Raw genomic sequence first — 27,412 nt, forward strand, 5'->3', positions numbered from 1 at the left:
TTAGTAATACATTTAGCTATTAATTTTTTTTTTTTGTGTTTCATTGTTAATCTTATATTGTAGTCATACCCTATATCTAAAATTTTGAAATTTGAAATTTGAAATATTACATTATAAATGGACTACATATTTTTGGACAACAAAAATGTATGTTTAAACATCTATTAAAGTATTAAAAAGGAGTATTGATCTTATATCTTAATGTTTGTGTTAAATGTGTTTTTAGTTCGTATAAAACAATTGGTAATACAATAAGTAATTAATTATTTGAAATTTAATTGGTTTTATGTCAAATTTATGTTACTCATGTAAAAAATTATATATATAAATTTAGTTATTGTATATAATATAAATGAACTATTTATTTTGTACTTGAAAAATTGATCTATATTTTAATTAAATAGATTAAATGTTAAAAATGGTTTTATATTTAATTTGGTTTAATGAAATACAAATTGGATAATGGATATGTTCTTTATATAATATCTAAACTATTAATGCAAACAACTACAATGGGCCAATATAATACTTTTAATCAAAATATAGTGGATCGTTACTGATGACAAATTAAGTCTATCATACACTAATGTTAATTAAGTCTGGATCGTTACTGATGACAAATTTTAATCTACATATTGTTATTTCAAATTTGCTTTAAGACCGAATAAAGAGAATCAAGTTTGATTAGTTATTTCCATTTGATCAATTCGTATTTAAACTCATTAACCATTGATAATTATATTCTGGAAGGTTGGATTCATATTAATTATGCTTGATTATAGGGATGATATATAACTAAGAAAATTAGATTATGAGTGAATCACGTTTTAGGTAATAAAATCCACAGTTTGTTTAATATATATTGGGATATCGCATCTCTATGCAACCTTTTGAAAAAAAAAAGCAGTTATAATAAATGTTCAATAACTACAATGCATAAGATATTAAATGTAAAGTTTAAGTTTTTGGTAAGTAAACTATCCGGCCAAATCGAATGCGGTTATAAAAGTTGTAATTTAGACTAATTATTTGTTTTAAATGTAGTAGCATAAAATAGTAATTTTTAAAGAAAACTCAGGGTTAAGTACAAAATGTACTCCTGTTTTAATAGATTAGATTAGCTTATTATTGTGCTAAGAAAATTTTTTGAATGTCAAGTAATATATGGTTAGAATTAGACTTGCTAAACTTGATGATTAGACTGCTGATTAGACAAAATTTATAATTTAAATAAAAGAAAATTGTTGTTATTTAACCTACTTTGTTGACAAACAATCTTTTTGGTCAAATACTATAGAGTTGTGAGACTATTATTATATACAAATTTAATCAGTATTATTATAAAATTATTAACAATCAAAATTATACTAGAATATGATTATATGTAATTTAAAATATTCAAAAGTATATATATATATATATATGAACTACATAGATATATGTCAAATTATTTTATCAATAAATTTATATTATAAAATTTAGTTTTTCTTTAATACTAAAATATTTTAGATTATGCAATACAATAAGCTGCCAGGCCCGACTCTTTAGCCATGGATCTCCGCCGTTCCAGATTTGACGCCAATACCTCCTTTTTCTGAAGAATCTATCCTCCTCCTCCATGGTGTTGATGGTGAAGGCCCCTCATCCGTCGCGGTGCCGACATCCTCCTGATCCCCCACAATCTAAGCTTCTTTCGGTAGCGTTTAAAAGTCTCACTTCCATCATCCCACCTGAACCACCAGATCCTCCAGATTCGTTCTTCGTCCTTGTTCATCGAGCGACTTCCATAGCGTCTCTCTCGGAACACTTACCCAAGCTTGGGATTTCAAGTCTCCTCTTTCAGATCTAGCGATTAATTCCATTGGTAGTGCTGCTTCTCCTAGACCATCGTACCTCTCCAACAAGCCTTGTGAAGGTATTGTCTATGTACCTCTTTGGAACAAATCGTTTTTGAGGAAAGTTCATTGTGATGTCAGCCTGTTGAAACTCTATTTACCTCAGTGTGAGGATGTTACTCTCTCTTTAACTCTTAGGATGAGATCCAGTTTATCTCTGTATGAGGATGATGAACTCCATGTTAGCACTCTGCTACCTCGTTGTGAGGATGTTCTTCGTACTAGTATCATGCTAGCATTGTTTCATCACAGTTCAGCTTTATGGAGTTTAGGATTGATAGGTATGAGTTTGTCCCCCTTTCCATTGTGGCTTATGGGAAAGAAAAACCTTCTTGTTGTTTTGAGTGGCGTTGTTACAGGGGATATTGTGTTGAAGATGGTTATCTCAGATGCAGAAACTATGACCTCACTAGCTCTTTTTTTCAGCAATATTTGATACTGACCTCTTGGCCATGATGGCCCTAGACACTTTGATGTCTCTCCTTTGTGAAATTGTCTGGAACTGTCAAGATGCAAAGGATGTTTCTCTAGCGTTGGTGGGATCTTCACTCATGGTTGGAATTAAGCCTCCTTAGGTTTCATATATTCTCAGACTCTCAAGTCTTCATATCTACCATGAGCTAAGGGTCTGTTTTGAACGAGATTGCAGGTGTTCTCCATGACGGTAGAAGCCTTGCTACTCTCTTCAATCCTCTATCTTTTAGCTTCATTCCTTGTATTGAATATGTTCAGGTTGCTTCTTTGGCAAAGGCTAGCCTTGAATGTATGATTGTTGAAAACTTTGTGTTTTAAGTAATTTGAATGAAAGAAATAGTTGACAAAAAAAATTAGTATTATTATTTGTTACTATAATTAAATTCATTTTGAACTGTGTATACGATATGATATTCTATGCATAAGTTATAATTTTAGACTAGGTTAAGATCCGCGCCTTGCGCGGAATAAATATTATATATAAATTATTTTTAAGTATTATATATTTTTTACATATTATGAAATAATAAATATATATTGAATAATTAAAAATTTAGTAACTATTACGTATATAATTATATTGGTAAAAATACTTAAATAAATTTTATTAATCGAGACAAACACTTTTTCTATTTTATATGTTATAAAATTAAGTTTACATGATATTAACATAGATATATAGTACATTTTTAATATTGACATCTGTTAAAATAAATTTATACTCATATTATTTTTGATCGTTTGTATTTCTTTATAACAAAAATTTAAAATCAATGATGACAATAAAAAATTTGTGGGATGTTTAATAGTTTTAGTAATTTATAATTTTAAAAACAGTCAATGCAAAGTTTAAAATCTAAATATTAAGTTTTCAATAATGTTCAAAATGTTTATCAAAAAAGTTAAAAGCAAATTCAAAATTAAAATACTTATGTATTTTCTATGGTATATAATTTATTTAAAAAAAATATTAATATACATATATATAATATATATTAAATGAGACTTCCTACATCTATAATTTCATAATCATTTGTATCTTGTTATAACATAAATTTAAACCATGAATCACAAAAATTTTAATGTGAGATTTTTAACAACTTTAGTTATTTATATCCGTTTTCAAAAATTCAAAATATAACATATACGAAAAAATCTAAATTTTTATTATATAGTTAACGTGGTTGTTTAATTAATTTTAATAAGTTAATTTTTTTTTAAAAAATGATAGAGAATAGAGTAATTTTTATCAAATCTTTATTATTCAAAATTATTAATTGTCATATATATTTTAGTCACATTAGGTAATTCCGTGATTTTTATTTAAGGAAACAATGAAGAACATTTATGATTAATTTATGGTTAGTTTAATAAAAAGTTTATAATATATTTATTTGAACCAACATATTTTTCTAAGGATTCTAAGAATGATTGTGGAGATGACATGTGGCTACAAAAATATGTTGTAATGCTTCTCTTTTAATATATTGGGGATTATCATCAATGTATAAATTTAAAATATGATATTTGTAACATGATTTATATGATCATTTTGTTAATTGAAAATAATATATTCAATATTTTAAATATCTATAGTGGGTTTTGTCAATAAAAAAACTGTTGCAATTTATTCTCTATATTATTTTTATATCATAAATCAGTTACAATCATCTTAAGAGATATCTTCGTAATATTATGCATTTAATATTTAAATATCTATATTATTATTTGTCAATAAAATTTTGTTGTAAGCTACCTATTCCCTAGATTATTTAAAAATTAATATTTCAAATTAAAATATTTATAGTGAAGTTTGTGCCATATCATACATAATCATTTGAAATCAATTCACGAAATATATATATTTTTTATAGTATTATGTTTTTAATATTTAAATATTTATAATGTTATTTTTCAATAAAAGTTTTGGTGTAATCTATTCTCGAGAAACTTTCCTTATACAAATATACTTTTACTAACAAGATATCTCAAAAATAATCTTCTCTTATAACCACAAGAATATTTGAGAATTTATCATAGAATATTATATGTTAGTGGGGGTTATTGGTTCTGGTAGTTTAGTGGATTTATAAATTCTCCTTATATTTAGAAATCTTCCATAAATCCAGTGATTTTCAAATCTAGTGAGAATTATTGATATGAGTATTTTAAAATCAAATAAATGAATTGTTATAAATCAATGGATTTGTAACTAGACCTAAATAAAGCACTACAAGAGAACATTATGTTCTCCGACTGCAACGTGTTGTAGAAAGAAGAATATCAGTGTCATCAAGTAAATTAAGAAGCTAGAATGATTCAATATGTTGAGTTAACTTACTCTTTCATAGTCAGGATTCTTCATCCATAAAGGGATATCAGGTAGAAGATCAAGAAATAGAGTGATGCTAGTCTCAAATAGTGGCCTCGCAGGTAGATAGTGCAAAAGTCGCTGGTTAATAAACAAACACAACCACTCAATCAGTCCTAATGCAAACCGCATAACAACAACACAACATCAATTAAGTTCCATCACCAACAGGATTCATCTCCCTAAATATTTATTTTATTGTCTTAACTAGGCATCACCACAATTTAATACAGCTTATCCACTCAAAACACACACAAAAATTGTATCAGTTTTCTGTCCCAGCTTGTTTCTCTGTAACATATACCTGAGAATAAGATTTCACAAGTTTTTACCCAATTTCAAAGCCAATATTCTTCTTTCTACAGACACATTTATTAAGGGAATGATTGGTAAGTGCTGTAGCTTTATATTTTTTGCTGTAGAAATTAATATGTAGATTTATTTGCTGTAGCTTTTCTTGCTGTAGATTTCTAAAGCACTAATTTTTTGCTCTGGAAATAAAGCTCTCTACAGCCAGCCATATTTTGATTTTGCAGAGATTTTTTTGCTGTGAGTTTTTTAAGGAAAGCAAAGCTCGATTGGTTGAGATATATAGCTGTAGACTAAATTTTGGCTGTCCAGAGTATCTACAGCCCCAACCAATCATCCCCTAAGTTTCCCCAATAACTTATAAGTTTTCTCCAATTTTTTTTTTCAAACCTAGTTACAAAACGACCAAATAACTATCAAATAAAGAGAAACTAATACTTACCACAAAGAACTAAGGATGGAGCCTTGAATTCGACGGAGAATGAAGAAAAAAACGATGTGATTCTCGACTTAGGGGTTTTGGAGGGGTTTCAATCACAATGAGAGACAGAAAGACTTGAGACACGAGAAATAAGAGAGAGAGAGAGAGAGAGAGATTAATGAATTCTCCATTTAGATGGAGAAGGGACAAAGAACGATGCGACTCTGCTAAGGGTTTTGGTTTTCCGTCGCAAGAGGGAGAGAATTGAGAGGGAGAGAATTGAGAGGGAGAGTTTGGGGTGGAGAAGGAACGCCGTCGTTTCGCTTTAGGTTGGTCGGATTCTACGGTTAGAGTTGGGTGGGTCGGATCTTTAGGTTGGACCCTTGTAAATAAGCCATTTCATTAGGGGGTAATTCGTCTTTAGAGCATTATCTACCCATTTTCCATTTAAAAGAAAATAAGAAAGAAAAAATATTTTAATAAGGGGAGAAATGAGAATTTTTCAAGAGAGGGAGGGGCATTTGGAGTTAAAGTCCTACAAAGATCTATGTCTGACCAGATTTACTTGCACTATGTTGAAGATCCTTTGTAATCATTTCTTCTGTAGGTTACATAATTGTTTAATAAATCGTTTTTTCGGGAACTGAAACCTGGACCTTCTAAATGTGCAATCTGCAAAAAATTCCATAACCTGGAATTCGAACCCCAGATCTAGGTGTAAAAGCGTTTAAACTTTAATCAGTAGGCTACGATGTTTCTACAATTGCCTAAAGTAGCCTAGATTCATAAAATTTCTACGATGAGTTTGCTGAGTTAGAGTATTATAAAACAGAAAATGAAGCTCAGAAGATAGAACTAATATTATAAAACAATTGAACTCCTCCTCAGAAATATTTTCTTTTGTAATATATCTTTCAGCAAATATAAATATTTAGTTTTAAATCATTTTCGACAAAGTTTTCTGTATAAAACATCAATTCTAAACGTAACCGTTGAAAATTATATGTTAAAATTTAGAATCCACATCTAAGATTTTCCAGAATTAGTGCTAAGATGACGACATTCGATAAATGGCGCTCCAGAGACAGTTCAATGTAAATTTTTGGAATTAAGTGAATGGTCGTGTCCAACTTTTGTCCAGCTACTGATCCAATTTTCTTGTGTGGATGATATAGAAAATTTGACTTTTGCAATATGGTAGCAACGTTTTAATAATTAGGAAAACGACGTATAGCTAAGATATTATTTTTTTATACATCGAAAGATCATTCGATTGCTCAAACAAAAAAATACTTTATAAAACCAAATCGAAATATAATAACCAATAAAATAAAGTTTTTTATGAAAAGTTCCAGAGATCATGACAAAAGAATCAACAACTGTATTTTGTATAATATCTCTATTTCTTCAGCTTCGTTGAGATGTTTTGCCACATTTGAAGCTTTCTAATCATCGTGATCAAGTCATTACAGTCAATTCAAAACTCTAACAAATAAAATGATGTAGCATACTTTCATTGCCCAAACAAGTGAAATTATTAAAATTGTAAATTATAATATAAAGTTAAGAAATAATTTAATTTTAAAACTTACTAGAATAGTCAAAATTCAAAACTCCAAGTCAACAATTAATATTAACCCTAATAAGTAAACATAAACACTAAATTCAAATTTGTTGAAAACTATGCTGTATTATTTTGAATTTTAAAGTTCACAGCAGTTTTTCAAAATTATTGTGAAATTATCTTTGAAAACAATTGATAGTATTCGATCAAAAAAAAAAAAAATTGATAGTATGGTTTAGGTCTCATTGCCATAGTTACAAACTTCATTATGATTGTTCCCTCTTTTCAATAGTCTGTGATCATCACCTCCATGTCCATACAACTATCGAGATTGTATGGACTTCAGCCAGCTGGAAATATTTGATGGATACTATAATTTTCTCCTCAAAAGGATTTTGATTCTAAACCGAAACATGACTACCACAGCGGCGGTAAAAAACCTGTAAACTTAAGCTAGCGAACATGGGTTTCCCGGAGTCAAAGGCCCACAACAAGATGATACAACAAAATCAACCAAAACAACAGAGATTCAATGCTAACAGGCTAAGCATAAGGGATGAACCAACAACAAGTTTAGCAAGAACCACAAATGAACAATGAAGCAAGGTTGAAACTGAACTTCTCAGTTCACCCTCGCCAACATGTCAATGAGCTGTTGACATTATTAAGTCATTCATGAACAAAGATGAGATAGGATCCCTGCTAAACAAAAGATAGAGGAAGACCCGCAACAAGACGGGGAAGAGATCAAGAACAAATCCCTAGAGCTCCCAACGAAAGACAACTCCGGCACATTCGAAAGAGAAGATACAAAACAGGATCTAGAGATCATAGGGAGATGAACCAGAGAATTGGAATTGTGTGTTTTAAATGATATATGAGTTCCTGCGTGAGTTGGTATATCATGGCTTATATGGGTTTTGACCAAGATATAAGTCTGGTTCTAAAGTCAATATTACATATTTCGAGTCTACTTCAGAAACTTTGCAGGTCTATACACTGTGGAGCATTTTGGAGACTTTGGGGATGGTTGGATCATGAGGAGAACACGCTTTGATGATGTTTCAAGAAATTTCACAAGTGTCTAGAAGTTTTCCTTATTTGCAAACAAGCTCCTAGACGTGATTTGCCATATATTAGGTTTTCTTATGGCATCGTTTTGGCTACGCTTAATTTGTTTTTTAGAGAGATTTGGAGAGAAAGATCAATACTCATTCAGAGATTGATTTGGAAGTCCAGTATTTCTATCTTTACCTACAATTTATTCGGACTTTTATTATGTTTTCTTTAATCATGTCTGAATAATCACCCTATTGAATTTAGGAATTCCTAAGGTTTCGGATGAATTGTTAATGCTGATGGTTATCCATTGATTTCTTCATCAATTATTAATGCTGAATTCTAGAGTAATTAACTAGAACTCTAATCATAAGATAAGAAATTAGATTCGACATTGATTACCTGAAACTATCTTTGAACTAAATAAATATTCACAAAGAGATTTGGTTTAGGAATTTAGTGAACTTATCATATTGTTCTTAATGCTTGGTTATGATTTCACAAACAGATTTGGAATTCTAGGATCTAGACATAGATTAGTCTCTCAGCAAAAGCTGATTGATTGATAATTGTGATATGAGTTCGAGAACAATTTTTCATTAACCCTTAGCACTCTGTTACTTGCAATTCTGTCTTGCTTGTTTGAATTCCCTGGATCTAATCTTATGCTTTACAAACTGATTTACTACTTTCTTTACTATTTTTAGTATTATTCTAGCTTAATCTGAAGTGATAGTCTATTCTATGAAACCTTGAATCTCTGTCGACTGGATTTCTAATTACTACACAAAGTACAACACTGCACCTCTGATAATGCAGAGTAGCTCACGGGTAAATTTAAGCCTATTAATATATTATGTTTTTTACTCATTTTTAACCATGATATAAGTCCAGTTTAGAGTCTACTATATTATGTTTGGTAGGGGTGGGCACTTTACCCGATATCCGAAGTGGCACCCGAACCCGATCCGAAAAATCCGAACCGAAATCCGAACCGAAGTAGCAAAATACCCGAACGGGTATTGAATAAGGAGAGATTGGATACCCGAACCCGAACGGGTAATACCCAAACCCGAATGGATATCCGAAGATAACCGAACATATGTATAATTAACCTTATATTTCTAGTTTATATCTCTCATTTTATATAAAATATTTATATTGATACTACACATACTTTAAGTTCATATGATATACATACAATTACGAAAAAATGATTTGCTATTCACTTAAAATGCATGTCAAATTTTTTATTTCAAAAATTAACAAAAAGATACATCCAAAATTTTTAAAAAATAACTAAATTAGTGTCTTTTTAGATTTAAAATGTTATGTCCAAATCTATTAACCATTCAATCTATTAGAAATAAAAATTAGTTAACTGAAAGTTATATTTTTAAATACAAGAAACTTGAGAAATGAAAATTTTAATTTTTTTTTCAAAATCTAAATATCCGAACCCGATCCGAAATAACCGAATCCGAACTAAAAATACCCGAACCCGACCCGAAGTACAAAAATACCCGAACGGGTTCTACACCTCTATACCGAAATACCCGAAAATCCGAAATACCCGATCCGAATCCGAACGGGTACCCGAACGCCCACCCCTAATGTTTGGAGTCGTTTTAGAGTCTTTAAAGATACGATTTAGAAATATTTTGAGATTCTGGAGAGAATCGGAGCTTGAAGAGAATTTATGCTGAAGTGAGCAAGTCAGAGTCTAGCATAGAGGCTTGTGTCGATCGGCGACACTGGTGGCGATCGACACCCATGTGGATCAAGCAAACCAACATGATTTATCAAGTTTTAAGGAATTGAAAAGGCTCAGAACTTTCTAGTATTTACGAAGAAGCCCAAAACGTGTTTTATCTATAAATTAACTATTTTAAACCACTGTTTAGGCTATATTTTACTTAATCTTATTTTAGATTTGGAGAGAAGATCAGAACTTCTTGAGAGATCGATTGGAACTCTTGTTTTGATTTCTTTGATATTTATTCAGAGTATGATTTGCATTCCTACTATTATGTATGAGTAATCTACTTGTTAGATTTATGAGTTTCTAGTGTTTAGGATGAATTGCTAATTGATAGAATCACTAAGGTTTTCTATACATCTTGATTGTTTTTAATTATATATTTGGATTGACAACTTGAATTCTAGAGCACAGGATAATTGGTAGACACTATAGTTTTATTTGTTACATGAATTAATCTTGATGAGCTAAATACCTATTCGCAACGCGATTTAGTTTAGAGATTTATTGAACATAATCGAACTTACATTTAACACTTATCTTAATCAATTGAATTTGCAAAGAGATTTGAAATTTTAGGATCTAGACATAGATAGTCTCTGTAGTGACAACTGGTTGATTTATTCTTGTTTAAGTTTTAGAATCATTCATAATAAACCCATGGCATCTGTCGATTCCAGTTCTAAACTGTCTGTTTGATTTCCATGGATCTAACACTTTCTCCTATATAGTTTACAACTCGATTTACTTAGACCATGATTAACCCCGATCTCTTAACTATAGTTCTTAGCTTCGGTTAAGAGAAGGTTCTTAGCTTTTCTTAGATTTTAACTAAGAAAAGCTAAGAACAGTCTCTCAAATAAGAGATATAAGAACCGTCTCTTAGCCGAAAAGTGTATAAAAACAAAAAAAATGTCAAATCATGAGTTAAGAACCCCGACTAAGATACCGGGGTTAATCATGCCCTTACTATCTATTTTTTTTCTTTCTTATTTACTGTTTAGTTTAGTCTGAAACTAATAGTCTATTGTGTGAAACATAGAATCCTTGTAGATTTGATTCCTAAATAGTGCGATGCACCTCTTATAATTGTAGAAAAGTTCTACGAGTAAAATTGAGCTTATCAAATTTTGGTGACGTTGCCGAGGACTCTGATCAACTAGGTGTATGATTTTAGGTTTTCCTTTTCTATTTACTTACAGCAGTTTCTTGAATATTTTAGGTGTACGCGTTGCAGTACAAAAGCAACATGATTAACCACTGATTTTTCTAGATACGAATCTATAGCCGTGGACTTCTTTTTCAACCGGTAATTGTGTATATTTTTCACCTAGCCACTATTTTGGCTCTGTAGCCATGATTTTGATGTGGCTATGCCGTGATTATAGAGAATACTTCTAGTGGTGTAAATGAGAGCAGCGATGGCCGCCATCAGAAATGACTATAAATGTTAGAAAATGAAGAGGACTATTTTGGCTCTATAGCCATGATTTTGATGTGGCTATGCCGTGATTATAGAGAATACTACTAGTGGTGTAGATGAGACCGGCGATGGCCGCTGTCAGAAATGACTATAAATGTTAGAAAATGAAGAGGTCATTTGATCGCTCTTTTGGAAGATAGAGAAAATGACTTTTTATCACGTTGTCTGGCCTCTCTTTTTTTTTTTTTTTCTCTAATGGCAAATTATAATTCTTATAAATCAGTTCTAAAGACTAATTTCTTGACCTTTCCAGCTCGGTTCTTTTCACGGCTCATTTTAGCGCGTATTGGCAATTTTTAACAGTTGATATATGTAGAACAAATATTTACCCCATCAACTACTAATGTAAATTCATCCACCATTGTTACTCCCTTGTCCAATGGGAACATTCAAGTGTCTCCTCTCTAGAAAGGTTTTGTACTGGACTTAGGGATTGTATACATTTGGGTTCATGTAAGACAAATAATTAGTATATCGAAAATTATAGAGGTAGTATATATTTTATCTAAACTATCCTCGCGACATCTAAACTTGAAGAAGTCAAGAAGTTGCATGATTTCTGTAAAAAAGAAAAACAACTAAAAATAAAAATAAAAACCAAAAAATAAATCTAGACTAACCAAATTATAATTCGTACAAAAACACAACTAAAAACTAAACAATAAACAAGATTAACAGCTCTCGAAGTATGCAATAAGTGCTCATTTGAATTCAATACATAGCAGTTGATTCAAGCTTGAAGGTTAAGACCAAATCAACGAGGATATAAACTAGTGATTGATGCATCATCAGTGGACACTGTAAAAGACTTGCTCGCCGTAGATTGATCTGAATCAAGAGGGTCTTTGGGTCTAGTATGATCAAAAAACCCTGGTCGCCTGGGCACAGGTAAAGTCATAGTATTACTAGTGAACATCACCAATATGGTTGATAACGCTGGACGGTCTATAGGATCTTCTTGAACACATAAAAGACCGATATGGATGCATCGAACAACTTCACTCTTATTGCAATTATCTACTATAATTGGATCCACGAGGTCAACGGCTGTTCCGTTATTCCAAAGCCTCCAAGCCTATAACATTAGTCAATCAATAAATTTCAACCATATCTTATATAAAAACTTGTAATTTGTCTTTAAACTTACATATGTGACCAAGTCATGTGAATTATTTGTCTCATCGAAGCTGGTGTTTTTCCTACCGCTTATAATCTCAAGTACTAACACTCCAAAGCTATAGACATCAGACTTCATTGAGAACTGACCACGCATCGCATATTCCGGAGACATGTAACCACTGGAATCCACAACTAAACTTGAGTATGTTGGCAAATTAGTGTTTAAAAAAATCAACATAAAAGTAGCTGAGAAGAAGACTTACTAGGTACCCACTATTCTACTTGTATTTTCTTGGGTTTGGTCCAACCCGAAGATCCTAGCCATTCCAAAATCTGCAATTTTCGGATTCATATTCTCATCCAAGAGAACATTACTTGCTTTTAGGTCACGATGTATGATTGTAAGCCTTGAATCTTGATGGAGATACAGAACCCCCCGAGCAATTCCTCCAATGATATTGTATCGCCGAGTCCAGTCCAACTGCCCTCGCTTTACAGGGTCTGTGAACGTCCATGAGTTACAGTTAGATCCTAAGACTTGCCACTGCTCTGAGTTTCAAGAATGTTTAAATTATCAAAGAAACAAAGAAATGAAATAACTGACCGAAGAGGAAATAATTAAGGCTTTTGTTTGGTACATACTCGTAGACCAATATCCTTTCTTCTCGTTCTAAAGAAAATCCGAGAAGCCTGACCAGATTTCTGTGTTGAAGCTTTGCAACAAGAACAACCTCGTTCTTGAACTCTGTGTCACCTTGTTCTGATGATTTTGACAGTCTCTTCACAGCAACTTCAGTCCCATTCGAAAATATACCCTATCCAGTTTCCCCAGCATCATCTCGTTATCCAAAGGTACTCACAACAAATTTCAATAAGAAGTAACAAACCCCACGCACGTTTAAGAATTAATACCTTGTAGACCTCGCCGAATCCACCTCGACCAATCTTATTATCTTCTGAATAGTCATTTGTTGCAGCTTGAATTGTTCTATAATCAAGTTGCAGCGAATCAATGGTTGTTATATCATCCGCTGTTGCACAATGAAATTCTTAGTAATGAGGAAAAAAGAGGCTGATCAATGAGATTAAGTCAACCCAGAAAGATTAGTAATCACTTGAATCTTTACCATTATTAAATGTGAGTTCTGTCTCATTAGTCCTCTTTGCCCTCTTTGCAAGGAAACAATAACCAGCTATTAAAAGCAGAACAATCACTATAGTAGGCACAACAATGGCTACCACTAACACAGATGACCTCTCATCTTTTCCTGCGTCTGAAAAGTCATTTAAAAGATCAAATTCTGTCAAAATGGAAGAAATTCTGCATTGCAAAATAAGGGGAACAAGATAAATGATAGACAAAGAACTCTGAAATTCTATTAGAAGGACAACATTCTTCTAGACAATATGGATAGTCAGGGAAAAAAGAGGTTGAACACTGATCAAATAATAGTAGTAGCAAAGAACAAATCTTAAATTTTTGTCAAGAAGAAACTTTTTTACATTGGTATTGTTAATTTGGATAAATTATGAAAACTTACGCCTTGAAACATGAAAAACATAGGAGTAGATAGAGCTCTGACCTGGCCGGGGAGGAGTAGAAACAGGCGGCGATAGTGGTGCTTGAAATGTGCTAGCGATGGATTCGTTGAAAAATGGGTACAACTCGTATCTTGAATTACAGCTCGGTAAAAGAAGTCTCGACCCAGTCTTGTCAGTGTGTAGTTGATTGATGGACGTTTCCAAACACCGCGAACAGTCTTGTGTTGACAGATCGGGGGTGCACTGAACAAGTCCATATACACTCTGAACCTCAGTAAAGTTGGTTCGTCTCGCACCCAGTTTTTTGAAACTAGTAGCGGCATCTGTTGCGGCTTGTTTCATCAGGGCTAAAACCAAATCTCGGAAGCTCCGTTGTTGGTCAGGTGGAATAGTAATAACGCTGGACAAGGGATATCCTCCATCGGTTCTTAGGTTCGAGAGAATATTGTGGTCAGAGTATCTGAGCATACAGTTATCGTAATAGAGTACGACATCTCTCTGAGTTGGACACTGCCTTAAGGATTCGTTGACGGCAAAGGTAACGCAGTTACGGCAAACTTCTCCGGAGACGTCTCCGAGGCAAAGGAAAAGTCCGGTGACTCTGGCTGGGTCTTGACCCGCTGTGGAGTTTTGGAATCCGGTGGAGTGTGAAGCGTTGCTGGAAGAGAGGAAAGACAAAAGAGTTACGAGATTGTTATAGTAAGTGCTGTTCCTTGAGTACGTTGTTGTATTCGGACAAAAAAAGTATAAGAGGGAAGGACTCTGAGCAGAAGCTCTAAAGCTAGAGAGGAAGGAAAAAAGGAAAACAAAAAAGAAAGAAGTGGGAAAAGACATCGTTCGACTTCTACTATTTGGGTTTCTCACATCATGGAGCTCCATTTATATGGATTTATTTTGATTCTAGATAACAAACTTGTTTTTATCCCAACTTTTTGTTTCTTTTTTTTTTTGCTTTTATTCTTGGGACAATTTCGAGGCAACTCCTCTCGTGCTCCCAAGTCTAATAACTCAATCTTCCAAGGACCCAGTTTATTTTTTTAAATAAATTTATTTATTTTTAGTGTCAAAATTAAAATATTTACTGTTTTGCCTCTTTTATTTTATAACATAATCTAATAAAAAGAAGCGGCCTATAGTTTTTCTTTTCATTTGCTTCTCTCCTCTTTTTTTTCGTTTTTTCAGTTTTTTTCTCTGCGATTTTCTTGTTCTTCTCTGTGAAAATCACTTCTCTTCCTTCTTCTTTCTTCATAACCTGTCGTCCACCATGGATACCGAACAAAACCTTCACTTTTCCATAGATACCGAGCATAAGATATCAAGAACGGTGGCGGCTCAACCTGATTTGATGAGAGATTCTGAGTTTTTTTTCTTTTCGATTTATGGTTGTAAATTAAGATTCTGGATTTTGTATGATAAGGGTTCTTCTTGTTCTCTATAGATCTGGGTTTTATATGATTTTGGGATTTTATTGCTCTTGTTCCCCTTTGCAAAGTATGTTTTGTGTTTTTTATTTATTTTCTTCAGATCTGGATCCAGTATAACTCGGTATTACTAACTCAGTCAAATTTGGTATAACTAACTCAGTAGTACTTAGTATTATGCAGTAGAACTTAGTCGAACTCGGTATAACTAACTTAGAGTAGTACTAGTAATACTTAGTAGTACTCAGTACAATTGGTATAACTCGGTATAACTACACTCGGTAGTACTTAGTATAACTAATTATAAGCTGGTATAATTCGGTATATACATTCAGTAGTACTCAGTATAACTCAGTATAACTTAACATCAATACTACCCAGTAGAACGAAGTATAACCCAGTACAACTAAGTAAAACTATACAGTATAATGTAGTATCCAAAATTTGGAAAATTTTGAAAATTTGAAAATTTCAAAATTTTAAAATTTCAAAATTTCAAAATTTCAAAATTTGAATTTCAAAATTTTTATGATTTAAATTAATAATTTCGAAAATGAAAAGGGCAAAATTGGATATTCATGTTTCATTAAAGCAATGAGGGTATAGGAGATTTGATAGCCCCATAGGAGAAGTTGGCTCGACAATTTCTCAAATGACGCTCAAAAGGATGATTTTTTCTGATATGGATCCAAGCCTTCCTTTTTATTTTCAATTTAAATAGAAAATAAAGCAAAATAACAAAAAACTCCTAAGAATTTAAACATATTTACTAACTCATGACATTACTATCCTACCCAAAATTCAACCCAGATTTTGACTCTAAACGTTACTCATTTATAACCATAACTCACCAAATCAAAACATAATCTCCATTTCCATCCAATTTTCGTGTTCTTGTTTTTATCCCAACTTTTTAGTTTGATTTTTTTTTTTTAATCTTTAATCGATCAATCCATCATCATCCCCAATCTATTTTGTAACATCTGAAATGGAATTTCATATTCACTGTACGAAATTCACAACAACGAAGAACACATAGTATTACTAATACAACTTGTACAATTAAAACGAATACAACTAGTACGACCAAAATATGTATAACTAGTACAACTAGAACATATATATATATAGTATAACTGGTACAAATAAAACAAATATAATAAAATTAGTATAACTAACATGTGTATAACTAGTACAACTGGTATAACTATAACATGTATAACTAATACAACTTTACAACCTTTGTCCTGATAACTTATAAACAGAGCTTTTATCATGCTAAATCACTGTTTAGTTAATGGGCATTTGAGATTATGTGATGTGATAATGATTTTTTCTACTAGTTCTACTACTTTTTTTTTTAATATCTTCATTTTTTTTTTGCTCCCAAAGCAGAAAAAGGCAATTGCGACCTTGAGCGGTGAAAATGTTGCAATAAGAGAGGATTCATGGTTAGTCAATGTTTTGAAGTGCTTACGCTTTGCTCAACTGGATTGTTGTTTTGTATTTCATAGCTAAAAAAGCATAGGTGGAGACAAAAACCATAATTAGAAACACCCAATTAATAACAAATTAACAACCGCCGCAAGAATAAAATCATATTCTTGAAAACTTTAAACAAAATTGATGATTTTTTATCCACATAGACCAATTTGAATATTTGTTTGCTTATTTTAAACATGTAAAAAAAAATTGTGTCAGTTGTATTACTTCTATATATTTACCTACTAGATATCATATATTATGGAGTCAATAATTTTGTTAAAATCCTCCGGTTTTACGTTTTTCAAAATAGTGTGGATAACCAAATACACAACCAATAAAATATAAAGTAGATCATGTAAAGTTATGTGATTGTGTGATAATCTTTTAAAAATAGTCAAAAAGTCAAAACAATTAGGAGAGAACTTTGTGACAACTTATCAGTTTTAGTTATTTGATTGTTATTTCATATGAAATACCCATTTAGTTTTGTAAATTTTGAAAAAGATAAAGTTGTACTAGTTGTACTAGTACTAAAATTTGCAATATAATGGAAAGGCTATGTAACCACATTATTTCACAATTAAATTAGATAGTAGATACGGTTTTACCAATATTGTCGTAGCTATACATATCCACTATTTAATCATGTTGGCCATTGGTGTTAGTGGCCAAAATAAATTCTTCTATGTTTTCCTAGACATTCACTCTGCGTCCACATCCACAAATTCAATCCTTGTTGAAGTCCTCACAGTGTATTCCACGCAATATGTCCTTCACAACAACAATCAGATTTACCAATCATACGGCAAAAAGAAAATCTATTCCTGCACATTATGCACGAGCCTAAGGTCGGACCCCATTGCTTTCTATGTTTTTTTTTTAATTTCCAAACCTCTTCTTCAAACAATTTTGCCCAATTTGATTTGGGATTTACAAATTAGGGTTTACCCAACCTCTTAGCTAAGGTTAACGCCGTCCCTCATCAATATTCCAATGGGTTCCTCTAGCTCGTCATCCACGCCATATAACCGGAGAAAAACAGTTAGTATACCATCTCATTGTTGGTGTGGGGCTAATCTCACCACATCCGCGTCTCTAACCAAAGAAAATCAGAGCCATCGCTTCTACTTGTGTGAATTAGGCATCCAGGTTTGATAAGACTCTAAATCTCTTCTATGATCAAAAGGTATTTTGTTTGTTTGCCAATAATCTGGACCCAGACTCACTGCCTCTAAAGCACAGCTTAAAACCATGCATCCCACATCCATATTTCCGCACAACTACATTTTTTTTGCTTAACAGATGCCAATATATATATGACCCGATGATTACATAATGGGAACACAAACATTAGTTTTCGAGACAAATTTAACATCCATACTTCAAATCCGAAATGTCATCAACACCAATACAAATTGGATAACAAAATACAGGACACACAACCCCATGAACATTCACCTAAACCATTACAATCTCAAAAAACCAAAAATAACCGACTTCTTTAACTCAAAGAACCCTTTATACTGGGTTGGAGCAATGCGTGTAATTAGGTCCTTCTCCCCTACATCTGCCACATTTATTAGGAACCAGTTTCTTCTTTGGTGCCTGCAACAAACAAATAAATTCAAACCAACTTTAATAACTCCTCCAAAGAAACTAAGTCAAAACCAAAAAGCAAACTAAGTTTGGTTCCCACTAAATGGACATAATTAAATTAATATACTTCCATGTCTCATTTCGCAAGACATATGGCATTTTGGTCCGGAAATCACCTTGGGAAACCATAATGTGTCTTTCCAGCAGGATGTGTCTTATGATGTTAAAAACGTCTTTCTCATTGTTTTAAAAAATTACTATTCCGAAGGAATAATTTTTCTTTTTTTATTTTTTCTCATTCTTTTTTCCGTAGAGAAATATAAAACAAAATTATTCTTTGTTAAATTTAAAAAAGAACATGCATTTTTTCATTCATACTATTTTATTCATATATGTTCATTTTCTATTCGTTATTTTTATTTCCAAAACGGTTACCAGTTGGAGCTTTGTGGAGTGAGAATTTAATCTGAAGTGTTTTGATAGCTTTATTAACAAAAATAAATTGCAACCATATTGCCCAGTTCCTATTTTCTATATCTTCTAGAAGTAAGCAGGGAAATACTAAAAAAGTAATAGATATGATTTTTTTTATCAATATAATGGATATGATTCTGAACACATGTTACTTTGACCTTGATTAGTCGTAGTTTCTCGTTATAAATAGCATTCTTGATTGAATCTACAACAGTAGCGCATAAAGAAAGAAAAACAATTTTCTTTCATATTCGGAGCTTCCTGACATTGGAAAAATCCCAACTATGTCTTCGTGGGCCACTTTTTTCTTCCTTTCCTTTTTCTCCGTTTTCACTTGCATCAAAGTTTCTTCTCAAGACCTTACTCTCTTATATAACTTTTGTCCAAATACGACAACGTATTCAAGGAACAGCACTTACTACACCAATCTCAAAACCCTTTTGGCTTCCTTTTCTTCACCCAACTCTTCCTACTCCACCGGGTTCCAAAGTGGTAAGGCGGGTCAAGCTCCCGATACCGTCACCGGACTTTTCCTATGCCGCGGAGATGTCTCGCAGGAAAGTTGCCGTAACTGCGTTGCCTTTGCCGTCAATGAATCCTTAACGCGGTGTCCGAATCAGAGCGAGGCCGTGCTCTATTACGATGAGTGTACGCTCAGATACTCTCACCGGAATATTCTCTCGACCCTGAGAACCGATGGTGGATATACCTTGCCTAACGTCAATAATATTCCACGTAATCAGCAAGACCGGTTCCGAGATTTGGTTTTGGCCACCCTGAACCAAGCGGCAACCAAAGCAGTGGCTAGTTCCCGAAAATTCGATGCGAGAAAAGTCAATTTTACTGCCTTGCAGAGTTTGTACGGACTTGTTCAGTGCACTCCTGATTTGACGGGGAAAGACTGTTTGCGTTGTCTGCAAACGTCCATCAATCAGTTACCCACTGAGAGAACTGGGGCAAGACTTCTTTTGCCTAGCTGTGGTTCAAGATACGAGCTTTACCCGTTTTACAACGAATCTGCTGTTACGACACAAACCAACTAAATACCATCCATACATATCATATGCATTTCACTTCCACCTGTCATTTTATTTCAATTTATCAAATAAAGTTGTGGTTCTTATGTTTTTGGACAAACCACACGTTTCCATTTCCTTTTGTGATTTCAGTTTGTAGGAGTTGGCCTCCAATATAATTTGATCAAGAAATAAATTCAGTTGAATTATCCATATGCAGTCACTATCCGTAGACATGCCATCTAAATGTTATTCTTCGGCATCTAAACGTTATTCTTTTTTTTGTTCTTTCACAACTCAAAAAGAATCTTAAAGAAAGTTGGGAAAATTGTTTTTTTAGAGCAAAAAAATGATAACTATGTCCCTTTAGACTAATCTCATATACTTTATGTTCCATTAGGCTAATTATTTTCAAAATGACAATAATGCCCTTAAAATTGTAATTTTTAAATATAATAAATAATGAATTTGTTTTTTTGTTTTTTTTTAAATCGATTTTTTCAAAATATGAATGTGAATATTCCCAAATATTTTTGTTTCCATATTTTTAGGAACTGATTTTTTATCCGTAGAATATAACTAATCTGTAGAAATCGATTTCTACAGATTTTTAGAATTATAGTAATGTGTAGATTTTGATTTCTACATTTTTTAGATTTACAGTAAATCTGTAGAAGTCGGTTTCTACGTGTTTTAGATTTATACTAATGTGTAGATTTTGATTTCTAAAGATTTTAGATCAGTAGGTTAAGCGCGGAATGTGTATTCTAAATATTTTTAGAATACTCTTATTTATGTAGATCACATATTCTAAACATCGTAGATTCAATGAAAAAAGTAGATTTCGTTTTCTACTTCGTAGAATGTCATTTCTACTTTATTTAGAACATAATCTGAAATTTATTATTTAAACTGAAAAAATACCACTAAGTTCATATAGGTATTTTATCAATAGTTACCATTTTTCCAAAAAAAAATTGTTTGTAAAAATATTTATTAAATTTATTTTAAAAAATATTAAAGGGTATTATAGACAAAACTGGCACAAAATAAGTATTAGTCTAAAAGGACATAGTTGTTATAAATCATGAGTGGATTGCTACTAACCAAGACAAGGAAGAATGGCCCATCAGGCCACGACCAGCCCAAGCCGCGGCCGCATCCGGAGGAGAGAGAGTCGGCCACACTTTGGCCGACTATAGATCTAGGATGTTTTCCTTTTCTCTTCATGTTTATCTTTAAGTAATTTTTTATTTCCTTTGTATTTAGGATTTATACTCTTTCCTTTTATCTCTTCCTTGTAACCCCTATATAAGGGAACACATTATTCAGAAATTAGACACACGAATTCCCCATTCTTTTACAACACATTATCAGCACGATAGCCTCTAAAACCCTGAGACCAAAACAGAAACCTAAAAGCTTAAAACCGGCGACTCCATCTTAAATCCTAGACGTTCTTCGTCCGTTCTAAAACCTAGACGTCCTCAAATTCCCGAACGTCCTCAGCTCCCGATCGCGTCCTCAGCTCGCACCCGAGAAGAACGCGTCCGTCCTCAGATCGCGTCCGAGACACCTCACGCCCGAGACAAGCTCGCGTCCGTCCTCAGCTCGCGTCCGACCCCGTCCGCGACCCGATAGGAGACAGCAAGCGTCCGTCCGTCTCATCTCAAAGTTTCATCCGTTCTTTGGTGGTCTGGTTCTAAACCTCTACAAACAAAGGTATACCGTGATCTGAAAACCTAGATAGAAATAAAACCCTTATCCATTATTATAGAAACTTTGTTCTTGATGAAAACCTAGAAACTACATAATTAAAATCTACAAATCTCATAACTAGTAACATGAATGATTCCACTAGAACATGATTGATTGTTTAAATTGTTTCTGATCTGAAATTGAGAAACCCTAATGATGGAATCGAAAACCCTAAACCTAAGAAGCTAGAATCTGATTTAAAGTTGTTTTTGTTTGATTGATTTTTGATTGATCTGAGGTTTAGGATTGTTAGATTGATTGAAATAATCTGACCTAGAATTCAAATCCTTAAGGCCTTGAAACCTTAATCTAAGATTGCTAGAGTTTAGATTGAAAACCCTAGTTTTATAAAAGAAGTAAAACGGATTGATTAAAGTTATTACATGAATCTGAATATGGAATTGTATTCATACTGTTTTAATAATATCGACCAGCATGTAGATCACACAAACTTAAGATTGTTTGCATTAGTAGATCTTCATGGCCGTGTGGCCTTATGTTTGATAGCACCATGGTCGATTAGTATTGTTTGATTTCCATAAATGCATAAGACTTGTTGTGGCCGAGCTTGCTGATTATCATGCGGCCACATGATCACATTGTGAACCTGAAATTTGAATGATAATGTGATTCAGATGTCGAAAATAGCAAACAGAGACTATGCAGCCCTTAATCTCTCCGGAGACAACTACTTGCAGTGGGCGCTAGATACAAATATCAGCTTAAGGTCAAAGGGACTTGGTGATACTATCACCAAGGACAACAATGAGAATGAAAAGAATAGATACAGGGCTATAAGCTTTATACGCCATCATCTCATTGAAGGTCTGAAAGATCAGTACATGACAATTGAAAATCCACTAGACCTTTGGAATGCTTTACAGCATAGATATGATCACCAGAAAACGGTGTTACTCCCAAAGGCTAGGAATGACTGGATGAATCTCAGATTCTTAGATTTCAAGTCAGTGGATGAGTATAATTCAGCCTTGTTCAAAACAGTTTCGATACTAAGGCTTTGTGGTGAAGAAGTAACCGAAGAGGAGTTGCTTGAAAAGACCTACACTACGTTCCATCAGTCGAACATGATACTGCAACAGCAGTACAGAGTGAAAGGTTTCGCCACATATACTGATTTGATCTCGTGCCTGCTCTTGGCCGAGGCAAACAATGAGCTTCTGATGAAGAACAGTGAAGCCAGACCTGTTGGAACAGCAGCATTGCCCGAAGCCCATGAGGTTGAAAAGAAAGATCCCAAAGAATGCAACTACGCCCAAGATAATAGAAGATCACACGGCAATGTCCGTAGTGGATACAAGAGGTGTGGCCGTGACAACTACTCAAACGGCCGAGACAACTACTCGACCGGCCGAAAAGGAAACCACAATAACTGTGGTCGTGGTTCCAATTACGGCCGTGGCCGAGGTAGTTATGGCCGAGGTCGAGGCGGCATATCCAAACCGTCTTACTCGACCAAGTCCGTTTGTCACAGGTGTGGGATGGACAACCGTTGGGCCAAGAATTGTAGAACCCCTAAGCACCTATGTGAACTATATCAAGAGAGTCTCAAGAACAAGAACCCGGAGGCTCACATGGCTCACAATTCCGGATATGATGCTGATAATGAATCCGACTTTGCTAATGATGACCTAATGGATTTTGAGACTTCTGATTGTCTCAAAGACTAGATTTCGAATCACTTGTCTTATTGCTTTATGATTGCTTTGGTGTTTTTATTTTATTGTTTGGTGTTATGACTTTTATAATAAGAAAGTTTTCAAAGTTTTATAAAGTCTCTAAGATTAGAAATTTTATTACTTATAGAAATGAATGATGAAAAGAGTATACTTGTGGTGGATAGTGGCACAAGTCACACAATACTTAGAGACAAAAGATACTTCATGAATCTCATAATGCAGAGTGCAAAAGTACACACCATTTCGGGTGAGGCCAGCCTGATTGAAGGTCACGGCCAGGCCTATGTATTGATGCCCAAGGGCACTCATCTAGAGATCAAAACTGCCTTGTATTCCCCAAGCTCTAGAAGAAGCTTATTGAGTTTCAAAGACATAAGATTGAGTGGTTTCCATCTTGAAACATGGGAAAAAGGAAACAAAGAATTCCTTAACATAATCTCGATCACCAAAGGCAATAAGAAGATCCTAGAGACCATACCTGCAATGTCTACTGGTCTATACTATGCAAATATCAGTATGATCGAGGCTAATGCCTCCGAGATATTCACTTTATGGCATAACCGCCTTGGCCATCCCGAAACAAGTATGCTGCGAAAACTGATAATGAATTCACAAGGGCACACGTTCAAAAGAGTTGTCCCATATAATCTCACATGTGCAGCATGTGCACAAGGGAAACTCATAACTAGGCCATCACCAGCCAAAGTTAATAAAGAGACCTTACACTTTCTGGAAAGGATTCAAGGAGACATATGTGGACCAATACACCCACCTAGTGGGACATTTAGATACTTCATGGTCCTCATTGATGCATCGACCAGATGGTCGCATGTGTGTCTACTATCCACATATGTGGACCAATACACCCACCTTGGCCTTTGCACGCCTGCTTGCTCAGATAATAAGACTGAGAGCACACTTTCCAGATTTCCCTCTTAAGACTATACGTCTAGACAATACTGGTGAGTTCACGTCCCAGGTGTTTAATGAATACTGTATGGGGGTCAGTGTAGAACACTCCGTGGCACATGTACATACACAGAACGGCTTGGCCGAATCCTTCATTAAACGTATCCAGCTGATAGCCCGGCCATTACTAATGAAATCTAGACTCCCGGTATCAGCATGGGGACATGCGGTTTTACATGCAGCATAACTGATTCGCATCAGGCCATCTAGTGAGCATAGATATTCACCATCCCAATTACTTACGGGTCATGAACCAGACGTGTCCCACATCAAAACATTCGGATGTGCCGTCTACGTTCCAATTGCTCCACCACAGAGAACTAAGATGGGACAATAGAGGAGGATGGAAATATATGTAGGATATGACTCCCCAACTATTATAAAGTATCTTGAGCCGAAAACCGGTGATTTGTTTAAGGCCAGATACGCAGACTCACGGTTTGATGAGTTCACATATCCGACCTTAGGGGGAGATAATAGCCGGTTGATTAAAGAAATAGAATGGTCTCGACCATCAACATCTTGGCAAGATCCTCGGACTAGAGAATGTGATATGAAAGTCCAAAAGATTATACATATTCAAAAGCTAGCTAATCAACTGCCAGATACATTTGCTGACCCAAATAGAGTGACAAAGTCATATATCCCGGCTTGTAATGCACCCATAAGAATAGATGTCCAGAAGGGACAATGTCAAGTGGCTACAGAGTCTAAACAACGTTTGAAACATGGTAGACCAATTGGTTCCAAAGATAAACAGCCTCGGAAGTCCAAGAGAGATGCTGGATCCGAGAGCATCAAGGAAACCGTCCAGGACATTGATGGACCGGCCGAGCCGACCAGCGCGGTCGAGCCGAGTAGGCCGGCCACACCAGATGATCCGGCCGTTCTGCATAGTGAGGTTCGGGATGCTGGACTTCATGGGACACCAGGGCCGGACAATCAAGAGATCTCTATAAATTACATGATGTCTGGAACACAATGGAACAGAAAAGATATCAACGTTGATGATATATTTGCATACAAGGTAGCACTTGAGATCATGGATATAGATGAGGATCTAGAACCCACGTCCATATAAGAATGCATGCAGAGATCAGATTGGATCAAATGGAAAGAAGCTATAAACGTGGAGTTAGAATCTGTTGGGGTCAAAAACGGTTACGACGGAATTACCACCCGAAAATCCTCGGAGATCGTATTTCCAAAAGAGATAGTAAAAGGAGAAAAGTAATTTTCGTAAAAATAACCAATACGAAGTTTTTACGAAGAAGTATCCTTTGGGATTCAAACCAAACAAACCAAGCTCGGTCACCACGCATACACGCCGTCCGATCGCTATGCAGCAACCAAACCTGAACCAAGCTCGGTCGCTACATAGCGACCGAGCGCTCGTCCCGCTCGGTCGCTACGTAGCGACCGAGTTCGAGCCAAAGCTCGGTCGCTACGTAGCGACCGAGCGATCGTCCCGCTCGGTCGCTACGTAGCGACTGAGCTTGAGCCAAAGCTCGGTCACTACGTAGCGACCGAGCGATCGTCCCGCTCGGTCGCTACGTAGCGACCGAGCGCTCGTCCCGCTCGGTCGCTACGTAGCGACCGAGCTCGAGCCAAAGCTCGGTCGCTACGTAGCGACCGAGCGATCGTCCCGCTCGGTCGGTACGTAGCGACCGAGCTCGAGCCAAAGCTCGGTCGCTACGTAGCGACCGAGCTCGGCCAAAGCTCGGTCGCTACGTAGCGACCGGGCTCGAGCCAAAGTTCGGTCGCTGTGTAGCGATTGAACCTTTCCGAACATCGATACGACACCAGTCCTTGCATTCTCGTCAAACCTTCGAATGCTATCTTCCGAAGACCGTAGCAAGCTCAGTCCATGTTTCCCGCTATTCTAATTCATCGATCAAACTTCGCGGATTAGAAACCGCGGAAAATTTGTAGTAAATGTGTCGAGTCGGAAGACGGCCCAAAGGGACCTAAAACACGACTCGAGGCCCATCCTACGATTTTTCCTAACCAAAAGCCCGTGAACCACAGCATGGTTCACGCTTGGCCCACTAGGAAGGATAAATGTCAAGTTTCCGCGGATAAATACGGAAGTTTTGAAGATAATTGTGAAGATCGGGAAAAATGGAATATCTCCATTTTTATGCTATGACGGCTTAAGGGCAGAAGAGTAAAAGCGTAAACCGACCTTGGAGCTAGTATATAAGGAGTCCTAGGCGAGGAGCAAGGGGGAAGAACTTTTTCAGTGCAAACTTATCACTTAGAGCAATTTAGGCAATTTTCCGTTTTTGTTATTTCGAGCTGCGACTCAATTAGGTTTAGCCGTCTTAGGGTTGCTAGAACTAGGAATCTCGCCGACAGCTCTCGAGCCCAGGCTTATACCTTGTTGTAACGCTCATACGCAGATTCGGAATAAGATCTACTTTGCTCTTTTTTCGATTTCTTATTTTTATCGTTGTTATTCTCGTGTTCTGATTGCTTGACGTGTGGTAATTAACAGATATCCGGGTCCTCTGGGAAATTAGGGTTTTCCTAGTTTCCTTATTTAAATGGAAATCGACAGTGTGAATTTCGGTTCCCACAGTTTGGCGCTAGAAGGAGGGGGCCTTACGGATCAATCTAACCCGCAAAAGCCACACACAGTCTGACATGTCAACCAACGACGCGGATAACGTGCAAACTCCTCTTAACGGAGGCAGCGGCACCGATCTCCACACTCCAGTAGCGGACGTATCCGCAGCCAACGCGCAAGCCAACGCCGCGACGCTCGAGGAGTTCAAAAAGATGTTCGCCACCTATGAGAAAAGGTCGGAAGAACAGGATAAGCTCGTGAATACCTTGACCAAATGGGTTGAAACCTTAACGGCAAGGACCCAAGCAATCCGTCCCCGCGGAACCACCAAAATCCGCGGGAAGAGGCTCGACTTCGCCACCCCACTCGATAGAGCAGGAGTCGCACGGGAACGACCTTCCAGTCAAAACCCTAGCGAGAAATCTCCCATC

The 27,412-nt window shown here is 35.1% G+C and overlaps 3 protein-coding genes and 1 long non-coding RNA gene across 6 annotated transcripts; 2 read left to right on the top strand and 2 right to left on the bottom strand.

Annotated features, from left to right (window-relative positions):
• The first annotated feature begins 2,912 nt into the window (after positions 1 to 2,912).
• On the top strand, positions 2,913 to 25,555 carry LOC103848956. The gene is made up of 2 exons (XM_033290743.1): positions 2,913 to 2,925; positions 20,308 to 25,555. The coding sequence occupies exon 2, from the start codon at positions 22,382 to 22,384 to the stop codon at positions 23,432 to 23,434; it is 1,053 nt and encodes a 350-aa protein (XP_033146634.1). The 5' UTR covers positions 2,913 to 2,925; positions 20,308 to 22,381; the 3' UTR covers positions 23,435 to 25,555.
• LOC117133770 lies at positions 3,863 to 9,207 on the bottom strand. Its single transcript, XR_004457785.1, has 2 exons — positions 5,492 to 9,207; positions 3,863 to 4,821 (listed from the first exon to the last, which is right to left on the bottom strand). It is a non-coding gene; the product is annotated as an uncharacterized LOC117133770 (long non-coding RNA).
• Positions 11,867 to 15,973, bottom strand: LOC103848955 (cysteine-rich receptor-like protein kinase 10). Of its 3 annotated transcripts, XM_009125786.2 has the most exons (7): positions 14,038 to 14,996; positions 13,582 to 13,728; positions 13,367 to 13,485; positions 13,059 to 13,269; positions 12,718 to 12,955; positions 12,483 to 12,633; positions 11,867 to 12,410 (listed from the first exon to the last, which is right to left on the bottom strand). In XM_009125786.2, exons 1-7 carry the CDS (start codon positions 14,873 to 14,875, stop codon positions 12,090 to 12,092), a joined length of 2,025 nt encoding a protein of 674 aa, XP_009124034.1. In that variant the 5' UTR covers positions 14,876 to 14,996; the 3' UTR covers positions 11,867 to 12,089. The 3 variants fall into 3 exon arrangements, 2 of the variants coding, with proteins under 2 accessions (XP_009124034.1, XP_009124035.1); XR_004457758.1 differs by lacking the exon at positions 11,867 to 12,410 and having other exon boundaries at positions 12,538 to 12,633; positions 13,097 to 13,269; positions 14,038 to 15,955; XM_009125787.3 differs by lacking the exons at positions 11,867 to 12,410; positions 12,483 to 12,633 and having other exon boundaries at positions 12,798 to 13,003; positions 13,097 to 13,269; positions 14,038 to 15,973.
• Positions 19,065 to 20,201, top strand: LOC103848957 (cysteine-rich receptor-like protein kinase 10). Its single transcript, XM_009125790.3, has one exon. The coding sequence runs from the start codon at positions 19,257 to 19,259 to the stop codon at positions 20,013 to 20,015; it is 759 nt and encodes a 252-aa protein (XP_009124038.1). The 5' UTR covers positions 19,065 to 19,256; the 3' UTR covers positions 20,016 to 20,201.
• Positions 25,556 to 27,412: the final 1,857 nt, after the last annotated feature.

The sequence above is a fragment of the Brassica rapa genome, chromosome A04, assembly GCF_000309985.2.
Source record: "Brassica rapa cultivar Chiifu-401-42 chromosome A04, CAAS_Brap_v3.01, whole genome shotgun sequence".
In the NCBI taxonomy this organism is placed as follows: domain Eukaryota; kingdom Viridiplantae; phylum Streptophyta; class Magnoliopsida; order Brassicales; family Brassicaceae; genus Brassica; species Brassica rapa.